The sequence below is a fragment of the Vigna umbellata genome, chromosome 1, assembly GCF_029865625.1.
Source record: "Vigna umbellata cultivar VRB3 chromosome 1, Vumbellata_1.0, whole genome shotgun sequence".
NCBI lineage: Eukaryota > Viridiplantae > Streptophyta > Magnoliopsida > Fabales > Fabaceae > Vigna > Vigna umbellata.
Genome location: NC_142165.1, coordinates 46719035 through 46746620, shown reverse-complemented (window position 1 = coordinate 46746620; position 27586 = coordinate 46719035). Strand labels below are relative to the sequence as shown.

At 31.5% G+C, this 27586-nt stretch overlaps 5 protein-coding genes and 1 non-coding gene across 7 annotated transcripts; 2 read left to right on the top strand and 4 right to left on the bottom strand.

Annotated features, from left to right (window-relative positions):
- Positions 1-1512: 1512 nt before the first annotated feature.
- On the bottom strand, positions 1513-6503 carry LOC124821362 (UDP-N-acetylglucosamine transporter ROCK1). The gene is made up of 7 exons (XM_047293229.2): positions 6158-6503; positions 4433-4481; positions 4101-4327; positions 3079-3277; positions 2849-2992; positions 2340-2414; positions 1513-1891 (listed from the first exon to the last, which is right to left on the bottom strand). The coding sequence occupies exons 1-7, from the start codon at positions 6289-6291 to the stop codon at positions 1730-1732; spliced, it is 990 nt and encodes a 329-aa protein (XP_047149185.1). The 5' UTR covers positions 6292-6503; the 3' UTR covers positions 1513-1729.
- A 2426-nt stretch (positions 6504-8929) lies between these two features.
- On the bottom strand, positions 8930-12852 carry LOC124821361 (uncharacterized). 2 transcript variants are annotated; one of them, XM_088103385.1, is made up of 9 exons: positions 12457-12852; positions 12250-12369; positions 11570-12087; positions 11402-11474; positions 10460-10540; positions 10282-10345; positions 9849-9936; positions 9624-9708; positions 8930-9432 (listed from the first exon to the last, which is right to left on the bottom strand). In XM_088103385.1, the coding sequence occupies exons 2-9, from the start codon at positions 12358-12360 to the stop codon at positions 9349-9351; spliced, it is 1104 nt and encodes a 367-aa protein (XP_087959511.1). In that variant the 5' UTR covers positions 12361-12369; positions 12457-12852; the 3' UTR covers positions 8930-9348. The 2 variants fall into 2 exon arrangements, with proteins under 2 accessions (XP_087959511.1, XP_047149184.2); XM_047293228.2 differs by having other exon boundaries at positions 12250-12852.
- Positions 12754-12826, top strand: TRNAR-ACG (transfer RNA arginine (anticodon ACG)). Its single transcript has one exon. It is a non-coding gene; the product is annotated as a tRNA-Arg (tRNA).
- A 1700-nt stretch (positions 12853-14552) lies between the features above and the next one.
- Positions 14553-17167, bottom strand: LOC148205499 (uncharacterized). The gene is made up of 5 exons (XM_088103384.1): positions 17032-17167; positions 16373-16498; positions 15337-15407; positions 15147-15233; positions 14553-15038 (listed from the first exon to the last, which is right to left on the bottom strand). The coding sequence occupies exons 2-5, from the start codon at positions 16494-16496 to the stop codon at positions 14784-14786; spliced, it is 537 nt and encodes a 178-aa protein (XP_087959510.1). The 5' UTR covers positions 16497-16498; positions 17032-17167; the 3' UTR covers positions 14553-14783.
- A 1347-nt stretch (positions 17168-18514) lies between these two features.
- LOC124821367 (annexin D2-like) lies at positions 18515-21601 on the top strand. Its single transcript, XM_047293237.2, has 5 exons — positions 18515-18718; positions 19612-19757; positions 19951-20169; positions 20591-20803; positions 21078-21601. Exons 1-5 carry the CDS (start codon positions 18643-18645, stop codon positions 21369-21371), a joined length of 948 nt encoding a protein of 315 aa, XP_047149193.2. The 5' UTR covers positions 18515-18642; the 3' UTR covers positions 21372-21601.
- A 134-nt stretch (positions 21602-21735) lies between these two features.
- LOC124821366 (uncharacterized) lies at positions 21736-25961 on the bottom strand. Its single transcript, XM_047293236.2, has 5 exons — positions 25655-25961; positions 25443-25516; positions 22849-22978; positions 22435-22749; positions 21736-22201 (listed from the first exon to the last, which is right to left on the bottom strand). Exons 1-5 carry the CDS (start codon positions 25763-25765, stop codon positions 21929-21931), a joined length of 903 nt encoding a protein of 300 aa, XP_047149192.2. The 5' UTR covers positions 25766-25961; the 3' UTR covers positions 21736-21928.
- Positions 25962-27586: the final 1625 nt, after the last annotated feature.

The following is a 27586-nucleotide window of genomic DNA, read 5'->3' as shown; positions in this document are numbered from 1 at the left end:
ACAAAAGAGAGAGAGAGAGAGAGAGAGAGAGAGAGAGAGAGAGAGAGAAAAGAGTGAATTGAAACCCACAAAACTACAGACCTAGCTGTGAGTGGTCAACGTCTTCTCATTCTTGTTGTCTTGGAGGGTGAAAGCAAAGGGGAAAGGGTTGTGGGAGGAAGAAAGCGGGTTCTTGAGGGTGACATAGGCCTTCTTGTAATCAGGTTTTGCGACCAAGGAACCCGCGTAACGCTTCTTCTTGCCCTTCATGATAAGAGTTCGCACCTTTTGGACCTCCAAGCCATAGAAGGATTCTAGGAAGCACTTGATTTGGAGCTTGGAAGCCGAAGGTGCAGTCTTAAATGCGATTTCTTTGATTTCATTTGAAGAAGTGGTAGGAATGAGTGGCATCATCGGAAGGTTTGTGATGTGCGCCATCTCTTCTTTAAAGCTTGGACCTTTCTCCCACCTTCCTTAAGCACTGCTTCCAATGCTAAAAAAACCCTCTAGTGCGTTTATCATACCCCTAAAATCTTAGAATTTGTTTTTTCCTTTTGTATCTTTTTTTTTTTCAGTTTTGATCTTTTGTGATTCAAAATATGTTTTTTTTTTGTAATCAGGCTTTGCCAAAATGTTTATTATTGTTGGTAACATTTGTTTGTAGCAATTATTCTTCAATTTAAAATGTTGACATCAATTCAAAATGAAAAGATAACTTTCCGTTTTTCTTAAAATTTGAAGTTACGTAAATGAAATTAATTTGAGTGTTTTTAATAAAATATTACTATTTTAAAATAGATCGTACCAACTTAAAATGAATTACATAAAAATTGGTCTACAATTTAGATTTTTTTTTTTCAACTTGGAGCAAACTTTTTTTAGAGGCTATTCAAGTTGGTCTATCAAATTAAATCTGTTTGTCAGTTATAAAACAAGACATTCTTTAATACTTTCCTCCTAACACACTTTAATATTGGTTGAAATTTATTGAAAAAGAAAAAATAACCATAAAAGAAAGTTATTAAGTAGGACGTGAGATACAAAATTCTGCTTATGATTTTCTAGAAATTACATTTAATATAAGAGGGTGTGTTAAAAGATGTATTTTCTCCTGTTGAATCTTCGTCAGGTTGGTTTCAAATTCACACAAGTGATCCTAACAAAAAGAATTGGATGGGAAGGAACCGATATAAAAAATAGTTGTTTTTATGATATATTGATCATTCACTTTTAGTTGCAAAATTAAATCGCAGAATTAGTTACTTCCGGATTAGGAATCCACAATGTAAAAACACATTCTGAATTGGTGTGGAAAGCAAGTGCCATACATACATCTAATCACAATGGGTCCATGCACATCTAGTGTTAGACTAGTGTAGGAATTGATAAAAAATATTCCTAATGTTAAATTCATCAGAGATAAAGGATTAATAGACAACAAACGTTTTTATGCGTGAATTTCGTTGGTGATACAGGGAATCTATCCAATGATATAAATTTCAAATCAAAATCCTGTTATCCACACAATGAAGAGGAGACAAATAAATGACCATTTAAAGATTCCAGAATATTAAAGAACAAAACAAACTCTGTATAACACCCTAATTATATTGAGACTGAGAAGACATCGAAAAGAATGCTTTGCCTTCTATGTTCTATCATTTACAATATGCTATATTCAGGATAAAAAAACAAAGTAGTTTTAGTGGGGAACTAATGAATAAATCCCCATGCTATAATAGGCCAGATTCTATGACTCCTTCTTCTTAACCTGATAGGGGTATTTCTGGTATATTGAAATGCTAGTGACCACTATTGGAAGAGCCACAAGGCAATACAGCGAAGGTGGTTTTCCATCGAAAACAAACTGTAGCAGTGCTGTAATCAGTAAAGCCGACACAATGACAAAGCCCTGCAACCACGTTGAATAAATGCCACTGTAAGTAGATTCGTACAAAACAAAAAAATGCGGAGTGTTTTCTCCCCTAATATTTCCTGTGAAATGACTTCAGAAGTCATAAAATTGTCATCATGTCCAGCAACTCAAGTTTCTCAATAATTTTAAGTTGTCCACTACCAAATTAGTAATCACTCGAAGGACCAAAAGTTTGTGCAGTTACTGCCTTGAATGCTCCATCAATATGGTGCAATAATAATTTCTCTTAATCAACATTAATAATGCATGTTAGAATTCAGATTAAAGCCCCGATAAAACAAATTTATACAATCTGTTTTCTCTAATTGACCAAATTGCAAACTAACAATAAGGGCTGATTAACACCTGACCACCATTTTACTTGTCATCTGAGGATAGTGCATACCTAAAGTAATTCAATAACAATTTACAAAGTTAAACTTACCTTTCGAACACCACCAGCGTGGCTTGTAACTAAACCAACAAGAATTCCACCAAAGGCGTTGAACATTACTGGAATCTGAATTGAATAAAAAAAGATAAGTAACGTTTTAAAGTTGATGTACATCAATATCTATTAAAGACACATCAGCTATGGATAAAAATAGCCAGAACAAGGCACTATAAAGTCCATTATCTGAATTTCCAAGTAGTTATCATACTCACTATTCAGTAATGTAGTTATCACAGATTTGCCATCAACAAGAATGTGAGGGAATTAATCAACCCCCCTCGTCTCCCCAACAAAAATAAAATTGTTACCAATCCTGATATAAAAAAGTATCAGACCCAATTTACATGTATATTCATGTGCTTGGGACAGACAGCAGAATGCCAAAATTTGAGCCTTTCAGTATTCTTTGTCTATGTTCCTCTCTTCACGCATAAGCATAACAACAGTCTAACAGTTCTAAGAATTAAATTACAGAAGTCAAACAGCGGTAAGAACATTACCAAAGTAAGAGGAGTCCACCCATAGAAAAATCCATGTTGTCTCATAGCTTCCCCATCTGGAGATTTAAAAGTACTGGCTAGCAAACATAGACTTCCAACGATAGACATTTCTATAGTCATCAAGTATGATGAGTGTTTTTTAACCTGTGACAGAAGGAATAAATACATAAACAATAATATTGATCAAGAAAGCAATTAAAATTTGAATAGAAATTGAAAGTTGTGGTAACCTGAGAGGCCCACTGACACAAGGAAGAAGCCAGTCCAGAGAGCACTGAAGCAACTAATACAGGAATAATTCCATAGAATAAAATTTGATCAGCATTACTACTAGAGGAACCTTTGCTAGAGCCTTCGCCAACACTTAAAAGAACTGCCGCAACAATTAGCAAAAACAAGGCCCCAATCTGTTCAATTGATTGTTTTTGCCTGTATGAAGCATTATCAGATGGCATGTAGTGTAAAATGTTAGCATTATAGGTCCAAGTTTCAAGAAGGAAAAGATGACGATGATGACCTAGAATATATGAAAATACAACAATGGATGAATCTATTAAAAAAACCCTAATCCAATATTCATTCAATCCTGTTTATGCTAATAATTTGGTCAAGTACTATCAGTACTTGTACCCGCCAACAATAAGAACAATAACCTTATAAACAGAAGAATTAAAAATAAAGACAACCCATTTAAACAGAAGTTATCACAAAGAAGGGAAAGAAACCCAGCAACATAAAAGATCGTTGAACCATCCAAACACAGCAAAGAAAAGCAGAAATCTAGTACGAGAAGCTAGTAAGTAAGAGAAGAAGAGAAGAAATGCTTCTCAAAAGTGTCTCCCTATAATCACCCACTGAAAGTGTTGCAGAAGCACCCCAACAACAGAAGAAATCAACATATCCAAAACACCTAACAAAATTTAGACGAAGGTTCCAGAAAACACCAAGTGCACATATGGCCTCAACCCAACCCTCCAACTGCAAGAATATAGTAGGTTCAAATCAAACATCCTAAACAACACCAAAAATATACCTTAACCAGCCAAAACCACAAGAAACCGGTAGAACTTCTGTTCCTAAGAATAAATTACTTTTAGTTTGAGTTTGTTCTACAGACACAACAGCTATTGAGTGAAACCATTTACTTAACAAACATAGATAATAATTTAGCTTATCCTCTATCACACATGTGAACACATAGGTCTTGCCAAAAATAGCAGAAATATTAATTAATTGTAATGTAGGAACATACCTCAATATGAGATATGTAAAGAATGCAGTGAAAAATATTTTTGTCTGATTCAGCATTGAGAATGTGAGTGAATCAAGATTCTTGTAAGAAATTTGCAGCAAACTATTTTGCAATGCATATATAGCTGCAGGAAGTCCTGATGCAGTCAGTGCACCAACCAAAGTCCATTCTTTATACGCTTTCCTTAGAGTACCATCTTTTGCCATGATAAACAATGCACATAAAACCTAAAAGGCAGATCACAGAGATGGATGACTGTCAATAAAAGTAGGTTATAGTACAGGTTTTACAATAACCAATGCCAAAACTATGTAGAACAGTTCAAGATTTACCTTTGCTAGCTCACATATCAAAACAGATGAAGTCACAATAACCTCACGTCTGCAGGAAGAGGAAAATAGGTTATAAGACATGCTTCACATGGTCATTCACAATTAATGGTTTGATGCCCAAGGAAATGAATGCCTTCAAAAATGTTAAATTTTAATTTCGGCAAATCACAATTAATATTATGATGATTACCAAACAATACTGGTGTTAACATCATATCCAGGCCCGATACACAAATCAGATATGCCATCTTGGATATGCATTTTTTCCATTTTAATTATTTGTGCCGTCTGGATGGAATGGAATTGGGATAGAAGGCAAATGCTAACCAGTTTCCCATTGGTTAAGGAATTAAAAGGGGGATTTTTTTTAATTGGGATGCAGAGAAATGCACTTTTCTGTGATTTTCCCATGTGATTTTCAATAAGAATTTTCTCCTTTTAATTGTTTAAACAATGCCCTTAGGGGCCCTAATTAGCAGGACCCTTAGGGGCCCTAATAAGATAGTGGATAATGACTAACGGTGAGTTTTGAAACGTCTGTGCCTCTTTTTAATTTTGATTATAGGATTTTCACTAGGAATAACCATGCATAAATGCTTACATTTTGAGTTCAAGTGATCGTGTTATAGTTTATGTTTGTGTTGATCATCAATTTTTCATGTTATAAACAAACTCTGACGTATCCCTCTTTTTACTGAATTTATTTGCATCCTTGTATCCACTAAGTAAAACAGAAAGCACATTTGCTGGCACAGGAATCATGCACAAGGAAAATTATGTAAATACAAATATTAAAAAAATAGATGGAAAAACAGCCCAATTTTGTTCTCATATTTTCTAGACTACATGCACATGACAAAGATACGTGGGCTATGCTTAAAACATCATGTAACACTATATGCTATTTAGAGCAAGAATAACTGCATGGGCAACCGACAAATAGTTGTAACATTATCAGACTCTAAAATAATGAACAAGGATGTATTTAGCTCCTCCAAAGTGAGGAAAATGCACTTCAGAGGATAAGTGTCATTATGGCCGTTAATTAGAAATCAACAGTTAGGAATTTTAACAACTTCATAATTTTATAAATGGCTGTCTTCAATTATGTAAATTTAGTATGACAAGCGAAACAAGGTGAAAAAATGCAGCCAATTCTAAATGGTTCACTAGAATCCCCACTTGCAGATAAAGCCATGCACCAAACTACGTAGACCATCAAATCCCATATGCCCAAGCATCAACACAAAAAAGGAAAAGATACATTCAACTGCTGATTTCTCAAATGATTCATACAATTTTTTCATACATTATACTCGATCAACTGGACTTCCACTCTTTAAAGACTCTTAATCTTTTCCAGCGGGATTGCATACCCTCCAAAGTTCCACCATTCCCGATTTTTATACAGTTAAAAAAAAATAGTTTGTTCAATTAAGTCAAATTAGGATTAGGATTCCTAATCCACCCCGCACTACTACTAAATTCTAAATTCTAACCACTCTTACTACAACAGCCACAGCATAGATCAGACCGGAAATATTATTAACTCCGATAACTAAAGTAACGACTATTTTGTAGTAATAGAAAAATTGGCGACTAAATTCAAGTTGCAGAACTTTTATTTTACTTCAAAGGAGATGAAAATGGTCGCGCAAACAAGAAGAAAAGAGGAAAGTATAGAATTGAAACGGTGAAGGTGAAAAGTGGTGTGAAAAGAAAAACCTGACAAAGCGTTTGGAGATCAAAGGTTGAGCGCCGTATTGCAGAGCGAGGAGAAGGGAAAAGAACTGAATCCTGGAAGCATTGCTGCTTACCTGAGTAGCCCCTCTTGATTTGGGTGGTGGCGGCGGCGCCATTCGGGGCTTTGATTCTGATTCCTCTGCTGATTTCAATTCTCCGATTCGATTTGACGGTGACTGAGTGTCGATATGATATAGATGCACATGCCTATCACAGACTCCAAGTAACGCCGTAAACCACCACCCTACCCACGCCTGCAACAGAACGACGTCGTTGCGCAACCATCACTGTTTCAATGAACGAATTTTCAGCACATTTGCAGCGCTTTTGCTTTTGGCCTTAATAAACCCATGGAAAAAAGAAAAACAGTGGTAAAAATAAGAATTCTGAAAATTTGAAAATGCTTTTGATATTAACTGTTCTTATTACACTTCTTTTTTATCATAACAGTGAGAATATCAGTTGTGAATAGTAAATACAAGGTTCTTTTTTACAATAAAGTGTTATTCAAACATATTATATTTAATTTCATAAGAAATATTTTACATATATGTGTATAAGGGTTAAATTTATGTATCATTAAAGTGATTATCTTAAAGATTCATATTTATTACATTTCACTAACATGGGTTTTTTTTAAGTATTGTTTGAATTCAATGATCATCAAATTTAATAACATATATATATATATAATTAACATATTAATAATTAATATTTGTTAATCCACAAAAAGGTAAGAAAAACAAGTTTTATACTCCGAATAAGTATAAACAATATATTAGTATATTAAACTGTTTAATGATGTTTTTTCTTTTCTATTATATGCTAACATTTTCTTGTAATACTTCTTCTATTGCTAAGTCTAATGAGTTAAAAATCGATATCCATATCATTTTTAACTTTTAATCTATTAAATAAAATATAAACATTATAATTTATGCAACTTTATCTATTATATTTATAAAAACTAGTGAAAACACTGTATTAACATTTTTCATGATAATAAAATTATTATTAAATTTAAATAATTTTTACAATTTTAATATAAATAATTATTTCAATATAAAAACTGGTTAAATTTTAAAAATGCTCAAATAAAAAAACTTAGTCGTAAAAAATGTCACTTAAAGGATATAATTGACAAAGTAATTATTTTAATTTTAAAAAAGTAATTATTTAAAAGATAAAAATGAAAAATAAATGCATATATCAAAATAAGAAATTATTTATATAATTGTATAGATTGATAAAATTAATAGTAAAATGTGTACACCAAGATACTATTATTATTATGTAGTTAAAACAAATATCATTGTAGATATATATGAATAAAGACACATTTGTAACATTTTTTTATGATAATAAAAATAATAAAATTATTATTGCTATTATTGCATTAGTCTATTTAATGATATTACAGTGGTTAAATATATTTGTAATTCTTAAAATAAAATTAAAATTTGTTTTTTTTCGAAATTTTAATATAATTTAGTCATTAATTTTTAAAAATAAATAAATATAATATTTATAATTCAATTATATTAAATTTGTTTAATACCTTAATAAGTGTTTGAGAATAATGTTTGAACTATTTATATCATCGAACAAGTTTTAGTTAATGTAAGTCCGAAACATATTAAATACTAAAAAATATTTTTGTATTAAAATCAGTATATTTAAAAAAAAATTAAATTTTGAAACAAAAATGTTTTAAATTTAAGATATAAAAAAATTTAAATTTCATCAAAGTTTATGAAGTAAAAATATATTTAATTCTATTATAGTTTTATTAGTTGAATTATTATATTTTTTTGAAAGATTTTATAATAGAATGTGGATTTGTCTAAAAGAAAAATAGTTTCCCCTTGACTTCTTTTTGTGAGGCACGTGAAGTGTGTGTGAAATTGATTTTGAAAAGCTATATGGAAGTGGTTGTTACGCATGCGTTTGTGATGATGTATTTACCGAAAGTGCGCGTATCATTTCGTTTTGCCCGTCATCCATTTGTGCAATTGCATCATGTATGGCTTGAATTGAATGGTTTCTCAAATGTTTTCTTCTTTTTTGGTGGTGGGGACAATGACTCATGCTGTTCAAGAAAAAGGAACATAAAAAAAAGTGATGTTGTATACTCTGTAGTTGCCTTAAAGAACAGACGAAAAAGATACTATACTGGTAACATCATATAATCACTCCACATCTACCTACATTAGGGCTTGTTTAAAACTAATTTATATTTCCAGGAACTGTTCACATTATTTTTTTTTATAAAAAATAATGCTTTAATACATTTTTAATTTAGTTGATTTTTTCAATTTTGAGAAATTTATTTTTGCAGGATTTATGTTTTTGATTGATCGGGAATCTATATCAGCAGCCGCTATAGGAGATGCTTGCTACTAAAGATGGAAGTAAATATATTTGGTTTCAAAATCATGTATTTAATTCCAATTTAAGATTTGCATTAGAAAACATTACAAAATGTAGCGTTAATCTGATATTAAACCATCTCAATAATGATGATCATTTTGATAAAAGGAATCAAAGTTTCTGTTAAAAACGGAAGGTTTCTTCTTAATAAACTAGCCTTTATAGCAGCTATCCTAGAACATTTTAAAGCATCTTAATTGGTATCCTTTGTTAATAAAGAAAAAAACATAATTACCGATCAGGGTAATCCGTTTAATTCATTCGTTTAGGTGGGTTGAATACACAATAGACAGAAAACATTGATTTAATAATACATTAAAAATATCAGGTGAACTGATAAACAGAACAACTATTAGAAAATAAAAAAACTGTTCTTAACAATGTTTTTAGTTTGATCAGTTTGTACCTTCTTTTATTCTTTCATAGGCTTTTGAGCCGAAAGTTATCCTGCGTTTTCCTTCATGTGCATTACTTAAATATGCAAACGCATAAATTTGCTCTAGATTTTATTCCCCACAAAATCAGCCATTTTGTAATGGGTATGAACCTGTATATACAACATTGCAAATATTTACAAGCACGTTACAAGGTGGTAACATGAGTGGATGGATACATGGAATTTCTTCATCGTATTGTCTATCAATCAACTTTGCATCCCTTGCTATTGTCATGTTTACGAGTCAGCAGCATCAGCATTCCATAAAATGCACGCACCAAGTCATTGATACTTATCCAGAGATATTTTAGCTGCGACAGATCCCCGGTGCCTCTGTTCTGATTAATTCCATCATTTCCTCATACTTTGTAGGAAATACGAAGCCCCACAACTGCATGGAAGAAAGAAAGAGCTTTTGTTATGAGTTTATTGTTTTGTTGGGAGTAAATATCTCTAAAACTAATGGAGTTGGATTTGGTGGGCAACTAATCAGCTAGAACAATCAGATTAAGGGAAACAGACAAGGGGAGTCAGATGAATGTGAGTGAGGGGTTTGTGTAGGTTGAGAAGCTTTATGCCCACCTCTACTCCCTTCACTTCAAACTCTTGAGAATGTGCGAGGCATGGATTCCCGTAAGTTTCTGAAACCGAACTTGATCCGTTCAATCTTGAGCAGATATGTCAGAAATAGTAACCCACAAACACAATAAAAGAAAATTCAGGTCAATGATACTGTAGAGGGAAGGCTAATGATTTGTTTGGGAGAAGGGTAGAAAAGATAGCATAATGAATGAACAAGGTTCTTACAGATCACCCTCTAAATAAAGCGCAAAATGACCTCCCCCACCAATTGCTAGAAAGTCAGTGGAGCAAAGTGTGAAGTAGCGGTTTACTCCTGCAATGTTGTGGTTAATCCGTAAGAAGAAACGAAACATACGGAATTCCAAAACAAACAGATATACATGCCAGACTCCATTTAACAGAGTTACCAACGGACACCAAATTTAACACATTTTAGTTTTGTAGGAACAAAAAATGCACGACAATTTTAAAGGTACGAAAAGTTAGTTGCCCAAATTTTAGAGGGAGCAAAACCGTATTTTACTGCAAAAATCAAAATGTTCATTTATCGATTAAGTCATTCATAAATCAATGATTGGTTTTGATAACAAGCATAGTGCAGTATAGCCATAATGGCAAAATATAAAGAAATGGCATACTCAAACTCGATGAAAAATACCTGTTGGCCGATATATAACAGGACAACCAGAGGTGTCTGTGAAAACAAATGAATTGTTTGTTCCCTGTGGAAAATTTAATGCCAACAAGATAAAAAAAAATAAAAATCAACATGTTGCAAAATGAAGCAGCCAATGCCCAACATCATAGATAGTAGAGATAAGAGGTGAGTGGTGGACCTGGTATTTTTTCTTGTTAGATGGTCTAAGAGGAGCTTCAACCACACCACCAAACACTGCTCCTTTACGGTCTCCAACAACCTGGAACAGAAAAGCTGATACTGAGAACCCATTCAAGAATGAAGAGAATAGAAATTAGTCTTGCTGAGTAAAGGACACAAAAATGCATATACCTTTACCGATCAGATAAAGCCAACCCATGGTAATATAAAAGAATTTCAAGATGTGTTCTCTATAATTAAATACATAGTCATGGTAAACTACTGCATGCTATTACAATACTATTAGTTACAAGATCCCACTTTCTTATTTGATATACAAACTAAATTGCGATCTTCAATGAAGCAGGGCTAGCAGAACAGTTTAAAAATCAGTCATGCATCCATACAAATCATCAATCTGACGAATATAAACTACAAAAAAGGGTTAAAATCACCTTGAACCAACACAATATACTGCTCATTATTAACAAAAAACAGGTCACACTGAAAAGTAATATCCATCAATCCATGGACTTAATTATCATTTGTATAGCTAAATTCTAAAGGGAAAAAAAATCTTTTTAGGTACCATAGAACCATATGTTAGTATCCATTTGCTCAGCAAGTTCCAATAATAAAAAGAAAATGTTGTCAAAATTAATAGTTATTTTTTTCTGCTTCTGCCAAATTTAATCAAAAACAGCTTGTTCGTGTGTAAAATATGTATTCTGACAGTTAAAGTGGAACTAAACTTAAATTAAAGTAACCGTAATGCATGACTTATCTCAAATTCAACGTGCGCTAATTTTTTTATCAATCAAGAAAAGTACAAGCAGACTTCAACTAGTCCACTCAATTCAGAAATTTGTTTAATGGCAAAATGTCAAATGAAGAACACACATAGATAATTCACAAACAATGCATAATATTGGTAATCTTCCCTAGGTCAATGAAACTTTACCAGCAAACTCACTCCAGGCCAAAGCATGCTTCTCCGATAGAGAGTTGAAAGTGATATACCATGCTTCGAAGTGCTGCACAAACGAAGAGTTTCAAACTTATCCTCAGAACAGCACAATCAACAAGAAGAGTTCCAAATGCCTTCACATTCATCCTTAGACATTCATACCTGTACAGCAGCATCCATTTCCGGCCGTGAAGAACCGACGGAAGTGAAGCATACACAGCATCCCTCAACCCATTGGAGACGAGCATTGAAGGCTCAGAAATTTCAGGCGGATGGTGACCAGCCACAGCCACAGCCACAGCCACAGCCACAGGCTCCTTCACAATGCACTTCATCTCAACGCCGCGGCGCCCTTCGTCCGTGTATTTACTATCCCTGCTGCGAAATCCACCCATTTTGGAAGCTTGGTGAATGGCCCAACCAAGTGAATGCCTGCCCCTGGAAAACAAACTTCTCCTCACAACAAAACTTTCCTTCGTGGCAGAGTCTGGTAATGAAGAGTCATCATCTGCCACCCCATCATCATTCTTCTCATCAGCTTCACCAATGTTATCTCCAGAATCCGAAGAAGACAACAGAGAATATAGAAACGCAGTGAATGAAGAAGTATCAGGCCCATCAATTATTTCATCATGACTACCAACCTTTGACCCATCATCATCTTCGTCTCCTTCTTCTACCTACACAACGATCATATAAATTTCACAAAACCGTGTCAAAAATTGCTACCAAAGAATCAATTCAATTGAATTCAATAACAATAAGATAGTCACCATTTAAAAATCACAGCACATAATAAATTAATTGAAGAAAAAACTAATAACAAGAGAGTGAATACTTACGGATAGAGGGATAGAGGGGGATTTGTTGTCAGAAATAGGGTTGAGAAGAACAGTGGCTAAATCAGAAACAAAGTAAGCTGCTTTGCTCCGAAACGATTGCTCTTTACCCATATGCTATTCCTATTTATGGAATAAGATGCAATTCACGAAGAATTTCCACCGCTAAAAATTAAAATAAAAAAAGAACTAAGATTCCAATATTCCCACCGCTCTCATTCATTCATTCGCCCCCTTTTTCTCTGCGCCAAAAAAACTCCACTTTTCTTCTTCTTCTTATTATTATTACGATACGACTTTATAAAAGTAGGAAGAAAACAACGCCGGCAGATAATAAATAATAATAATATATAGGATAATTGGTGCTAGTGGCTTCGTGCACCATACTTGGCTGCGGTTGCTGAGAAGTTGGTTCGATCAAACAGCGGCAAAAGGTGGCAAAGAAAGATGCAGCTTAACTTGAAAGAAAAAAGGTCAATTAACTAATATGAAACATCGATATCAAAGGACTTCATGGCCCAATGGATAAGGCGCTGGTCTACGGAACCAGAGATTCTGGGTTCGATCCCCAGTGAAGTCGTCTTTTTAGCTTCGTCGCTACGGAAACAGCCGAAATATTTTGCTTATAAATTTTTAATTTTTGGTTTCGATATTTAAAATAATATTCTGTTGCTACCAAGTTATTCTCACCATCAACAATGTCATTATCATACCAATATAACTTTAATTTAATTTTAACATGATATAGGATAAATCTTTTGCATTAACAAGCCATAGAAATTAAACTCTGATATATAATTAATATATGTCCATATTTCAGTCTTTCAACGTCTAGAAAAGATTAAACTAATTATTATTCATTTTCCTGTAATTTCTTGCCTATTACAAAGACAATAGATCAAAATGTTTTTACCTCCTAATGTAATATATTGGTAATTGATCATTTGGAATGACAAAAAGAAAATCGTATATATTTGTGATTATAATCTTTCAAAGATATATTCAGTGGATATTTAAAAAACAAGTATGAACATATTAACTGTTTATTTGTTGGTATGGAAAATATAGATATCAAGATAAATTACTCATGAATATCTAGTAATTATTTTCAGTGAATTTCATTTAACTACTTTTTTTCAACAAATCTGGTAATTATAATAAAATTAATGGAAAATAAATATTAACTATTAAAAAGTTACTTACAATTTATATATATATAGTAATTATTTTCAGTGAATTTGATTTAAATATTTTTTCAACAAATCAGGTGATTATAATAAAATTAAAGGAAAATAAATATTGACTACCAATTTATATATATTTTAATTAATTAAAATAATTTCTTTTACTATTTTATCATTTTAATAAGTATTTTTTAAAAATTTAAATAATTATTTATAATAAAAAAATTAACAATAAAAATGATTTATTTTTCTAATTATTTTAATAAAAAATATTTTATAATTTAATAAACTTTTTCTAGAATAAAAAAAAAACACTAGTATTTCCACTAGTGGGGAACACAGACACAATATCACCTCCTCTCCTTGGGTACATATCTTTTATGATAATTCTTCTTGTTTAAAGTTTAAATAACTTCAAACCAGAATATTCAAATATCTATAACTTTAAATTATCTTTCTATTTTATAGCTAATATATTTGTTCATTAAACAATAATATATATGTCTAAAGATCTATTAAGATATGAAATTAAAACATTTCTGATCAGTATGTAGGTGTTTTCCAGAATTATGACAGTACACGACAAATACGGCGTTTAAGAACTCATATTAGTATACTCCTTGTTACACGATCTCTAGGCACTTAAATCAATACCTAAACGTTCAAACCAATAAGTACACATTGATGTCATCTAAGAAAGCAAAAACAAGATTTCAAATACGAACCTTCGTTTCTTAAGAGAATGAAAAAGAAGCCTTCAATTGAAGAATACCTTTACTGAAATAGATAGCTAAACATTCTCACCGATGAGTACACATTGATGCCATTTATGAAAATAAAAACAAGATTCCAAAAACGAACCTTCATTTCCAATGAAAAAGAAGTTCTAGATATCATCTTCATTTCCTTATCCCTCAATTGAAGTTATAGTTAAAATCAAAACAATTTAAATACACATTCCTCTTCTAACTCTTTAAGTCACCTTCTAATGCAAAAACCATGAAAAAGTTGTAGGTTTCAAAACGAATAATAATACCATGAATGACCTTAACTATAGCTTAATGAACTTGAGATCAGAATAATTATAAAAATAATAATATGGTACGAGTAGGAGATCAAATGTAAAGAAAAAGCAGCTATGATCTGTTATTGATATTATATTTCATACCACTTTATGGAAGATAAGCACAAAAACGGAAAACAAGACACAAGATCTTGTTCAGTTTTGAATTACAATAATACACAAGACATCATTGTCATGTTGCACTCTGTTCTGTTGAATTCTAGTGTACTATGCAAAAGGCTTACACCAGTAACATGTTAGATTTATAACCTTAATCAAAAAGGATGTACTCAACGGGGTTTCTTGCCGAAACCTTTTTTACCATGATTCTTTTTACCACCTTTCCCTTTCCATGTATTGGACATATTGGTTCCAGTTTCACGATCTCTTGGTGGGGCCGAATTCAACAAATGCTTCACGTTGAGTATGCCATTTCTAAAATGACCTTCACTCAACTTCAAACCCTTGTTTTCGGGCTTGTGCTTCACAGCTGATTTCTTACTGCTACCTCCGAGCTTTCCCCCAAATTGTCCCATAATCAAACGCTAAAAGTCACAGTAGTACATATCATACATGAATAATGTCAGTAAGAGACCGACAAAAAATCACAATAGGGCACAAAATAAAAGTGGGGAATGATAGAAATTAATTACCTCTTGGAGCATTTTATGCTCCCTCTCTTTTTGTTTCTTCATCATTGGCCGTGCCACACTTAAAGGTAATCTCTGATTCTTGGGGGCCTACATATGATAAAAATTAAGAATTTTGTTTACCGAGCATCCTTGTAATACTATTTGGATTGACACATGCTGATCAAAATAGAATATAAAAAATATCCTTCACCTTTCCACCAAGAGAAACAATATTTCTATCTTCAATTTTCTTGCGTTCTTTCCATGTCATATGTGAGTAACCTGCAAAATACGATAATTAGCAGCCATTATGAGAAGCAACTGCACCATCTTATTTGCTAGACATAATGGAAAGGCAAAAAACACCAGGTGAACTTGGAATGGTTACCATAAATTTTTCAGCTCTAACCACCCAAAATTAAAATAAAGGAGCAAACATTTTCTAAGAAGCGTTCTTATATTTCCATAAACAACAGAAATCCTCAACACTTACACAACTGTCTATTAACCATGGAATTCAATCCTCTAAATCATCCTGGCTGGTTAAAAAAGATGTAGTCATAAACTACTGAAGAATTAACATATGTTACATGCAGCCCTGTTATAGATGTTACAAGAGAAATTGAAACCTCTGTCACGTATCCTAAATCAAAAGTTTAGGTTGAATATTTTCAACTAAGAGTAACTAATGTTTCGCACAAAAAAGAGGAGACTTTATACGGAAAGGAGAACAAACCACAAGGAAGAAGATATGAATACCCATGAAAGTCAATTCCTTGACTAACAAAATTAAGAATTTTTACAAGTTACTTACTCCTCCATGAACTTCCAAAACCCTAAACCAAATATTAATTGAAACATACAATAACAATACATAATTTCCTTCAGCAATACAATGTCACCTGTTCAAATGACACTAAGCTTCTAAACTATGAGATCAGTGTCAGCGTATAAATCAATACAGTGCTTTAAAATCAAAGAGTTCAGCAACAAAGTATGCATTGCACAGCTATTCAAGAATCAAGCAGCATCACAGCCGAGTAAAGAAATCCAATCTAACTATATAAAAATATAAATATTATCCTAATAAGCAAGAACATAGTCATTAACTTTTCATAATGCAGTGTTTCTATTGGATTGAATATTCAATACGCCTCAACAACAGAAAGCAGATGCAAAGAAAAGATACAGACCAGATTCATGTAAAAGAAAAGAAAGCCAAAATGAAGAAGGAAAATGGACATTACTAAAATTTTCAACATCTTTCATAATCTTCCTTATATCCATCTCTTGGTCCCGCATATCCGTATGCTCTCTTGGAGAACTATGCCCTCCAGATTTTTTCCTATTCTTCTTGCCCATCTTTCCCATCACTGCATTCAAAAGGAAGGATAAATGAGATTTAAGGGAAGAGGTTACAAGTCCCTTGACTACATCATATTATGAAAATAAAAAATAGTTCAAATCGATCTTGAAATTCGTCGTACAGAATGCTACAAAACTATTAGCATTCCTTCTCATGCAGCAAAGACACGATTAAAACAGTAAAACTCACACGTATGAGGTTTGGGTATACTGAGGTAAAAATCCCCACTATCTTTCTTCTACTAATGATTCAACAATTACATGTTCATTCACTGAATATATATAAAATTCCAATAAACGCAATGAATAATCTTGCAAACTGCATTATTAATTTCCTAGACCAATTTCACAGCAATTTTGGGCATTTTCTGTGAGACAAATTTGACAAAGAAACCTTGAAAAAATTGGCAATGTTTAGGATTGATTAAAACACACTTTGTGGATTTCACGACCAAATAGGCTGATGTACTACATCATCCTTCAATTCGGCTGCCAAAGCTAAATTAGAAGAAGGGAACGAAAAAGAGAATAACAAGTTTACCTGTGACTTCGTCTAGAATGGGTGAAGCAAACCTAAGTGAACTGCTCAAGGAGCCGCTGACGAAAAAGATCAGAATTTTGAAACCCTATTGTTGTTAGAAGATGATGCGCACATTTAAAACGATTTATTAATATCTTATATGAATTAATGGTAGTGGTAAGTACTCATTGTAGACTAGTAACGATTACAGTGTCAAATAAAATATTATCTTATTTAAATTTAGATTAAAAATTAACCGCTTTAATAATTCAATATTTGGTTCTTATTTTTTTCGTTATCACCATTTATATGATTGAACTAAAAAATGCCAAAAGTTTTAAACAACTTTACTAGAATTAGAAACACTATTTATAATTATATGCTCAAAAGGTGTATTAAAATCAAGTTAAAAATATATACATATAAAATTTTAGTTATAACTATTCATTTTTATTTTTGTCAGAAAATTATTAAGTTGGTTTTCAATTTTTTTTTCTTCTCATTGGTTCTGACATTTATAAAAGTGATTCAATTTAATTATTTTGTTACATAGACAATGTTACATTACATTAGTTCCTATATTTATTTTTTTATTTAATTTAGTTTCAATTTTTTTTAAAATAAAGTAATATTATCTTCTTCAAATTAAAATTAAAAAATAACTTTTGAAATACATAATAATTATAAAATTATTTATATATATATAATTTTAAAAATGTCAAGATTAAATTGAGATGAAAAAATTGTAACCCATTTGGATGAGACTCAGTTAAAAAAAGTATGCTAAAAAAAATATTATGCAAATTATAATTTCATCTCAGTTTTTACATTAATCTTTGATTAGAATTTCTTATCAAATACTAATACGAGAATAAAAGATTTAAGGACCGTTGGAGATGAATAAGGGTTGAAAGAAAAGTAAAAAATTCATGATTTAGAAAGGGACTTTTCATTATACAATCGGTTTCATAACAACATAAAATTATAAAATACGGAAGGAAATGTTAAAAATTGACATATAACTAAATTTTAAAGATACCAAAAGTTTAAGTCCTGCGGTTTGAAAAACAAAATTTAAAGAGGAAATATTTTACTAAAGTTACTAAATCCCTCATAAATTATTCATTAATAAAGTTAATAAATATTTAATAGTAATACACAAATACAAAAAATTATAATAAAAAAGAGTCAGGATTTTCAGTACATTTTTAAAAAATAATTAATATGTTATTAAAATAGTAATCCGTTTATACTTGTTATTTTATTATAAGATACATTTTAGAGAAAAAATGCTAATTATTTCTATAAAATATTTTATCTTTTTTATTTATATTAAATTATAAGTATGCGTTATCTATCAATAAATACCAAAGAAAGAATTTTAAAGCCAAATGCTAATTTGATATATTGATATATTAATATTTTAAAACGAATAAAGTAAATTATTTTTTTCCCAATGTCATTATATTAGAAATGTGTTGTCACAAAGTCAAGAACGTGTTGTCTGAGGCATTACAAAAGCCAATAGTTTCGTGCTCTCTCTTGGTATAAATGAAGGTAACAATTCCTCACATTCCTCTCAATTTTCAGCATCATATCACATTGTCTTGGGGACAGAGATTGTGAGCGAAAATGGCGACGTTGAAGGTTCCTCCTAATTCTCCTCCTCCATCGGAAGACAGTGAGCAATTGCGAAAAGCTTTTCAAGGTTACATTCGCTCATTTATTTCTTTTATTTCACTGATTTTCATTTTGTTAATGGATCATCGCTCTGCGTAACACTTTCTCGATCTACATCCTCTCCGGATTCGACTGGTTTGCTGTGTTCGTGATCTGACTGTGTTCGGTTTATTATCTATCAAGTTTTAATCGTAACGCTTCTGTTCTGATCAAATTTTACATGTTCTATGTTTGATTTATGGGGTCACTGTTAATTATTTGTGCTTCTTGATGCATGAGTGAATGAATGAATGCTGGAACAGCTTTCGTGCTGTCATGTTTTTCACACATGCATTGCAGTCAGCAAACTTTGACCGTTGATCTGATATTTGGATGAATATCAGACAACTCTGGTCTCAAATAAAAAATGTTTTTAAGTTCCATTTTAATATATAATACAAGCCTTTTGATCTTCATCCAACGGTTACAATTTGCTCACTGCGTGAACATGTTGAAAATTTGACCGTAGCGAATGATGATCATTCAGATTTGGTTTGGTTGCCGATGGTGTCTACTCTTGTGTTTCTAAGAGTGAAATGGAACGGTTTCATGCACATGTTTGACACAGCCTTAACAATAAGTAATAAGCTACCTGTGTAAATGAAAGTAATTTTTCTAGTTTCTGTGCTGATAAAAAAAAAATAGTTTCTGTACCTGTGACTGTGTATGTGTTCAATGTCAGTAAAATAAGTGCAGTGCAGATTACTATTACAGAAAATTAATACATTGTGAAATTGGAAATTTGAATTATTCAGAGGTGCTAAAACAAATCAGGGAATTTACTCTGTTCCTTTGTTTTATCGTGGCATGAGTCCCTTTTATTCTCTCATTAGGAAGTTTGTTTTCATTGTCCATCCAATTGTCACTGGCATATCTTTGCAGGCTGGGGAACGAATGAAGCATTGATAATATCAATCCTGGCACATAGAAATGCAGTTCAGCGTAAGTTGATTCGTGAAGCTTATAATGTAGCCTATGGAGAAGATCTTCTTAAAGATCTAGACAAAGAACTTTCAAGTGACTTCGAGGTCAGTTTAAATCTATTGATATCTGGTTTCTTTAGGTAATTGATAATTTGACGCACATTTCACTTGTCAGAACGTAGAACTTTCAATTTCACCATCTTTTACCAACATTTCAATTTTCATTCTTTATGTATACGGATAGTTGCAGTGATGAAGTTCGTTTCTTGTCTAATGTTTGATGTTGTGAACATAAAAGCGGATTGTGCTGTTGTGGACACTGGATCCTGCTGAGCGTGATGCCTTTTTAGCTAATGAAGCCACTAAGAAGTTGACTTTCAGTCATTGGGTCCTTTTGGAAATTGCTACCACTAGATCTTCAATTGATCTCCTCAAAGCTAAGCAAGCATATCAATCCCGCTTCAAAAAGTCCATTGAAGAAGATGTTGCCTATTATACTTCTGGGGACATACGCAAGGTAAAACCTTAACTTTGTAATGTACGTGTTTATCTCTTGATAGGAAAAGTTGCCTCTGGTAGATGTTGTTTCTTCATCAATCAGTTTTTTCCAAAATAAATAAACCTTTTGTATTTTTAAAAGAGAACCTTTGTTTAGGAAACGTGTTCCCAGATTTACGTCCAAATAATGAGTACGTGCCCCTTTAGAATATGGATATAACCATTCGGTTGAATTGTTTTATTTAAAAGCTAATCCCCTTTTCTTTATGCATTACTAAGCCATGTATAAGATGCGTGTTTTGTGGCAAAGATAACTTTTTCTACGTTACTTAGCGAACTTTAAAAAATAGGCGATTCGAGACATGCACGGGATCTAACAATTCTTTTCAGACATTTTTTTTTTCCATTACCTGATGAAACTTTGTTTTTGATAATAACAGCTATTGGTTCCTCTTGTGAGCACATACCGTTATGAGGGGGAGGAGGTGAGCATGACACTGGCAAAATCTGAGGCTAAACTGCTTCACGAGAAGATTTCAAATAAGGCCTACAATGATGAAGAACTGATCAGGATTTTGTCAACAAGGAGTAGAGCACAGTTAGCAGCAACTCTAAATCACTACAAAGATGAGTTCGGGAATGCCATAAACAAGGTATAGACGACCTGGCCGAGTATGAATCAATTCTAGTATCAACTGCAGTGCTGAACTTTTGTTGACGACAATGTTACTGTTCACTTTAAGAAACATGATTTCCTGTTATAATTTTATTTAGTAAATGCATCGATTACTACATTTAAAAGGACAATATTCTGGGATTACTTCAAAACGAAAATATATAAAGACAAGATAGAAATTGTCATTAAGTGATTATTATAAGATTAATCAGTGGCTTGTTGTTGAACTAACAATTCGCTTATGTCTACAGGATCTGAAAACTGATCCGAAAGATGAATATCTGAAATTATTGAGGGCTGCCATTAAGTGTTTGACATTCCCTGAGAAATATTTTGCCAAAGTCTTGAGGCTTGCTATAAACAAACTGGGAACTGATGAATGGGCCCTTACTAGAGTGGTGGCAACCAGAGCCGAGGTTGATTTGCAGCGAGTTGGTGAGGAATACCAAAGAAGAAATAGCATTCCTCTGGACCGTGCAATAGCTAATGACACTTCTGGAGATTACGAGAAATTTCTCCTTGCACTGGCTGGGCACGATAATTAAGAGTTCTCATGGAATTGCTGGTTAGACTTATTGCTTTTTTCTCTAATCATAAATGCGATATTGTTGTTAATATATCTGGACGGGGGAATTCGGTGTCTTTCTGTTAATACTGCTTATGAGGGCATAAACTATCGTGGTGTTTTTAAAATAATATGTTTTGAATGTCGGAAATTCATGACATAGAGCTGTACCCTTTCAATAATGAAATATAGGTTGCATCTTTATCTACAGCTATTGAGGATCTATTGTTTCTACAACATATTATCACACTTCACAATAGGCTGGTCTATACGGAGCATAAAATCAACTCTAATTTCTCAACAATGAAATGCATAAACCATATGTACTGTAAAAATTTCTTATGTAGAAAAAAAAATCTTAATAATTTTATTTATCAATATTGTGTTTATCAACATCAACATAATTAAACAATTGCACCCGTTACGGTAAACGCTAATTATTCTGTGTCGGGGGTTATACCATAAATATACAATTTTGAGAACACGAGGAATCTAGAGAACGCACACAGTTAATGGGGGCGAGTTTAGATAACCACTTTAAAACAGCGAGATGCTGCTTCCTCCGCCAGGGGGTCTGCGGGCACCTCGTATATGGTCTCTGTTTTCTGCCTTTCCATCAGCAAATATGTTATTCCCAGCCAATTCTCTGAGTTTAGCTCTGCTCGAAGTTTTCTCTTGTGATCCTGCAGGAACGTCTCCCTTGAAAATATTATTGCCCGTCAGCTCTGCAAACTTCTGCTCGTGTATTTTCCTTGATGTATTCTTAACTGGCTCTTCACCGAATAAGAAATTTCTTTGGACACCTCCAGCCTACAACAATAAGCAAACTAGGGTCAAAAAAATAAACACGTGGACGGGTAAAGGCACATAAGCTAAAGGTATTTGCACCATCAAAGGTAAAATTCACCGGAATGAATACCCATGGATATGCATAAGACGGGATTAGAAATAACAACAAAAGTTTCTTTAGACGTTCATCCAATATAAATGATGGTTAAGTAAACATGACTCGTGATTGGTCTTCTTGTCCAAGAGACACTTACATTAGAAACTTGCACCGAAGCGCGCACTTTTCGTGGAACAGGTTCTCTCGTGTCTTTACTTTGTTTTGATTCCAAATTGCATCCAGCACCCCTGGAACGAGGCAGAATTTCCGGAGAAGGGGCAAATATATCACTTCCGCTGAGCTCCTTGGTCTTGGCACTTGATATGTGCTTCTTGGTCTTCGTTTCTGATTCATTTTGATATGTTCCACTAAGTTCACGCTGCTTTGCTATCTCTGGAAGAGAGGTTGGTATCTTAGGGGAAACGTTTCCTTCGGTGCTGAATGATATCTGACTGATTCTATTCATTGCTTGCTGAAATGCAATTGTAGGGAAATAAAACAAGAACACTGTTAACACAACGAGTTCGTATTTGAAAAACACTTTCAAATGATGAAATCTCCTCTTGCATACCTGATATACCCGTATGCTTGTTCTGTTTTCTGAATTTCCAGACTTAGCTTCTGATGTGGTATTTTCAGCATTACCAGAAAATATACCACTTCCAGTCATCTCTTTCATTTTATATCCGGAGCATAGTTTCCTGAGTATCAAGAACAGGATAAGGAAAACAACAAGACCAAGGATTGGATCACTCTGATACCACGATAGAAGAGAAAAAAATAAAAAATGATAGGTTGGACGAGATGGAACTTGACTTCATTCATTGGGCGGGAAGCCTATTTATAAAAACTGCCATAAAGCTATAAGCAGAAAATTAAGGCTATTGAAGGTAGTTATAATCACAACAGAGCAAAATAATAAACCGATCAATTAATAACAGAAAGAAACAACTATCCATTCTGCAGATTGACAACGAATCATTTAACAGCGGAAACATGGAAAGATATATTTGACAACAAAATTATTTGACATGAACCTTTGAACTTAACAGGTAACAAACATTCTGCAGTTTAAGTTCGTTATTTCTTTGTTTAATTTTGACGTTCTATTAGGGTAAAGATTGTTACTATTAATTAATAACATATTATCCTAAATAATAAATAGACTTTTAAAGAAAAAATTAATTAAAATATGTTCATTATATAATTTTACATTATCATTCTTTTTGCAAATAGTTATGTTGGAAGTCTATTAATTTTCATGATACTTGCTTTAAAAATTATATCCAAAATGATTTTTAATTAATTGACAATGTAAGAAGTCAAAATTTTGTTCTCTTACAACATTCTAATTAATATTAAGAATAACTTTTAATATCTGAATGCATGTGGCTTCATTCTGAAAAAGACTAGCAATAGAAATAGTCGTAGTCACAACACCCAATTGTGTAAAAATGATAGGTTAAGAATAAGAACAATAATAAATATTTCCAAAAAACTACTTTAATACAGAACAAAAAAAATGCATTGAAAAAAAAATGCATTCTATGTTTTGAAACCAAAACAAAAATCCATATTCATCATATAAAATACTTCTTCTCAACGATACGTAAACAAAAAAGAAGTTATATTGAGTGACTTAAATAAAATTAAATTTTAAATGCCTCAATTTCAGTTAATTGTATTACTTTAACATATTTTATGTTTACACAATGATACTAAGCCCAATAAATATGATTGAAGGTGATTTAAAAATATATTTCTTTATTTTATAAAATAAAAGTAACAAATAGAATTTAATAATCTGTATGAAATTTGAGTCCATAACTAATATATAAACAATTTTTGTGAGAGGATTTAGAATTATGCTACTAATAAAAATTCCTTTAATAGTAAACCAATCAATCATGCTTTAAGCATGCAAAAATAATTTGGCGTTGATTGCTCATCATTACAGAGTCTGAGAATTTTAAAACAATTGAATGTAGGAGAGCAATGACCAGCTTTTCATTATGTTCCCAGTAAGGGTTGGAGAAGAGAAATGGAAAAAAGCAGGAGAGAGAAGAAAAAACTTATTCAGATGAAAAATAAATAAATAAATAAATAATAAATAGAAAAGAGATATTTTAATTTAAAAAACATAAATAATAATAATAAATTTATTATTTTATTACTATAAAAAATAAGTTTATAAATTATAGACTATAACTATCTGGCATAAAGGCATGCATTGTGAATCTGAATTTTTTAAATATTTATATTTATTATATTGAAATTAATTAAATTAATATATAAGAGAAAAAAATAAAAATAATGAAAAATATTTTAATATTAGTAGTAAAAACTATAAATATAATAAAAAATAAAAAGAAAAAAATGTATGATAGTTTTATATAAAATATTTTTAATTAACGTTAGTTTCTAACAAATCAGTCAATAATTATAATTTCAAAATTAATTAATAATTATATTATAAAAGATAAATTGAAAATAAAAGTTATATACACAAAAATATATATCTAAGTATAGGTTATGCTGTGAAAATAACAAATTTAAAAATATTTATAAAAAATATATAAGTTCTCACAATAGTTTTTTCTCTTCTAATTACTAATTGATGAACGTAAGAAGGGTTTCTGTTTTATTCATCAATTCATTTCAAAAGTCGCGTTATTATATATATATATATATATATATATATATATATATATATATATATATATATATATATATTACTGAGATAAATAGGTATTTCTGTTTTAAATTATTAAAATATATATAATTTATTTGAGGTTCTATTTTACTATAATTTTTTAATTTTGGTTTTCTATTTAATGTTAAAGAGAAAAAATATATAATTTTTCATATTAAAATTTTAATAACGTCTTGTTTCTAATTTCTTATTTTTACACAAATTTCATAACATAAGAGGCTGAGGGTAAAATCATAATCCATACTTTTTCCTCTTTTCATGAGAAAGGAGACATAAAAATAGTGAAAAAAACTCGACACAAACTACCCCGCAAAAGTAAAAGCTTCAGCAACGTAAATTAAAAAGAAATTTTCATGAAAAAACACAACAACACAAATAGCAGATCTGAATGCACACTTACCAACACTGGAATAGAATTGAAAAACAAAAAACAATAAAGATGATAATATTACTTTTTGGCAACACTCTGCGCTTCTTCATCCCTGAGCTGGCTTCCGCGGAGAACTTCCCCGATTTTATCGGAAGGCTAAGATACCGATAACGAATTGAAGAAAAACAAACAAAACAATCATTATACATCTTTCACGACAGATTGAATTGAACAAACCAAAGCGATGCTCAAACAATTTTTTCAAAGAAAAACAGAGGCAGTAACAGTAGTGACCTGGCGAGAGCGGTGGCCGGAACGGGAGAATTGCGGCGGAGGTTGGTCGGACCATGTGAGGAGATCGGAGGTGGAAGAGTGAGGGTTTCGTAGCGGCATGGTTTTCTGCATTTTGGTTTTTTGTTTGAGAGTGAGGAATGAAGTGAGTGAGTATGAGCGAGGGGTGAGATTTGAAAATACGTTTCAACGATATCGAATGAAAAGAATGATTATTATTATATAATCTGAATCCTCTTCTTTGAAATTTGCAACTGCATCTAACTATGCCACCTACAATTACGAATAATAATGTAACAAACTTTGGCAGCTACAAATGCATACACGGTGCGATGTACATGCCGAACATGTGTCGTTCCGCTCTCTTATATATTACTTTGAGTAGTACTTCATTACTGCCACCTTTCTAAAATCAAAACTCTAAATATATTAAAAATAAATTTAGATGTTAGTAACAGTTTCATATATATCCTCACGACTACTTTTTTTTATAAATGAAAAAAATGTAATAAATAAATATTTTAAATGTATAAATGTTATTTAAAATTTAAAATGAATTATGAACTAATAATTTCATCAACATAGAAACAAATTTACCAATCAAGTCATAGGAAATTTTGTTTTAAACAGCATGTTTTAACAGTATAAATAAAAAGTAAAACAAGCAAGTGAGGGATTATTGGATTTAGGAACTGTTTGTTTAATTTATTTTAATAAAGTTTAAGATATAATTCTTGTGTATAAAAAAAGTTAGCTCCATCTTGTTTTTAGTGTTCTTCCCTCAAATAATTTTATTTAAATATAAATGGTCTCAGAAAAATAAATGAGAAGTGTTTGAAAATTATTTAACTACTTTTTTAGGAAATTAATTCCTCTAAATGAGAATACATGTTTTGAAAGATAAGATGTGTTTTTTTAAACAAGTAAATTTATTAAAAAATATAAACACTTACATAAAGCATGTTTTTAATAATCAAAATATTGGTTATTTATGAAGAAATAGACCTGTTTTCAGTTTTTGACGAAGGATCAAGCTAAACCAGTTTTGATAATATTAAAACTAAATTTCAAAATATTTCAATAAACTAAAAAGTACTTTATCCTAGCTTTTGACATCTCCATTATAGCCTACAAAAAGATATAACTTAACTAAGTAAAATTTCAAATTATAAACATGCTGAATAAAAAACCATGTATTTAATGGGAGATGTTAATTATGATATTTGACGAATACTAATTATATCAGCACTTAATCATTGGTGGGTTTATCTCTAAATAAGTAGCTTAGACGTTCCCCTCTTAGAGTGATATCACATATCAATGCTTAAAGTTCTGTTTCCTTAATTATTGCCGAAAGTTTTGTTCATAAACGTAGCTAACAATTAATTATTTCGTGTTTCTTAATTATCTCCTTCGTCAATTTAATAGTACTATGTTTCCTGGGTAAGTAAAAACTAAAAAGAGTAAATAGCCCACTTTAACTCTTTAATTCATGGCAGAAAAATGGCAGAACATGTTCATGGTGGTATTTACTTCTAATTTTTGTGCCTTCTTTAAGAAAGTTGCACTCAAGTAACTTTTAATAAATACAATCAGAGAAGACGAAAAAGCAATTAATTAGTTTTGAATATAAAGAAATTGACTTTAAAGGTACTTTGTTTAGGTTTGGTGATTACATTTACACTCAATTAGTATTTAATCACTTATATGCATTCTACACATTCTCTCTCTTGAAAGGGTTGTGCGTGTTTGACTAGTGCTTCACTTAAAAAATTGAATTACTATAACCAAATTCAACTCTTCTTCTTAGTTAGTTTATATATAGGTAAATTTAGTTAACTAACTACAACAAAAATAATAGTTCACTATACATTGACCAATTTTTTTTAAACAGCTTTTTGGTAATTTAATAAATAATAATGTAGAAAAAGATAG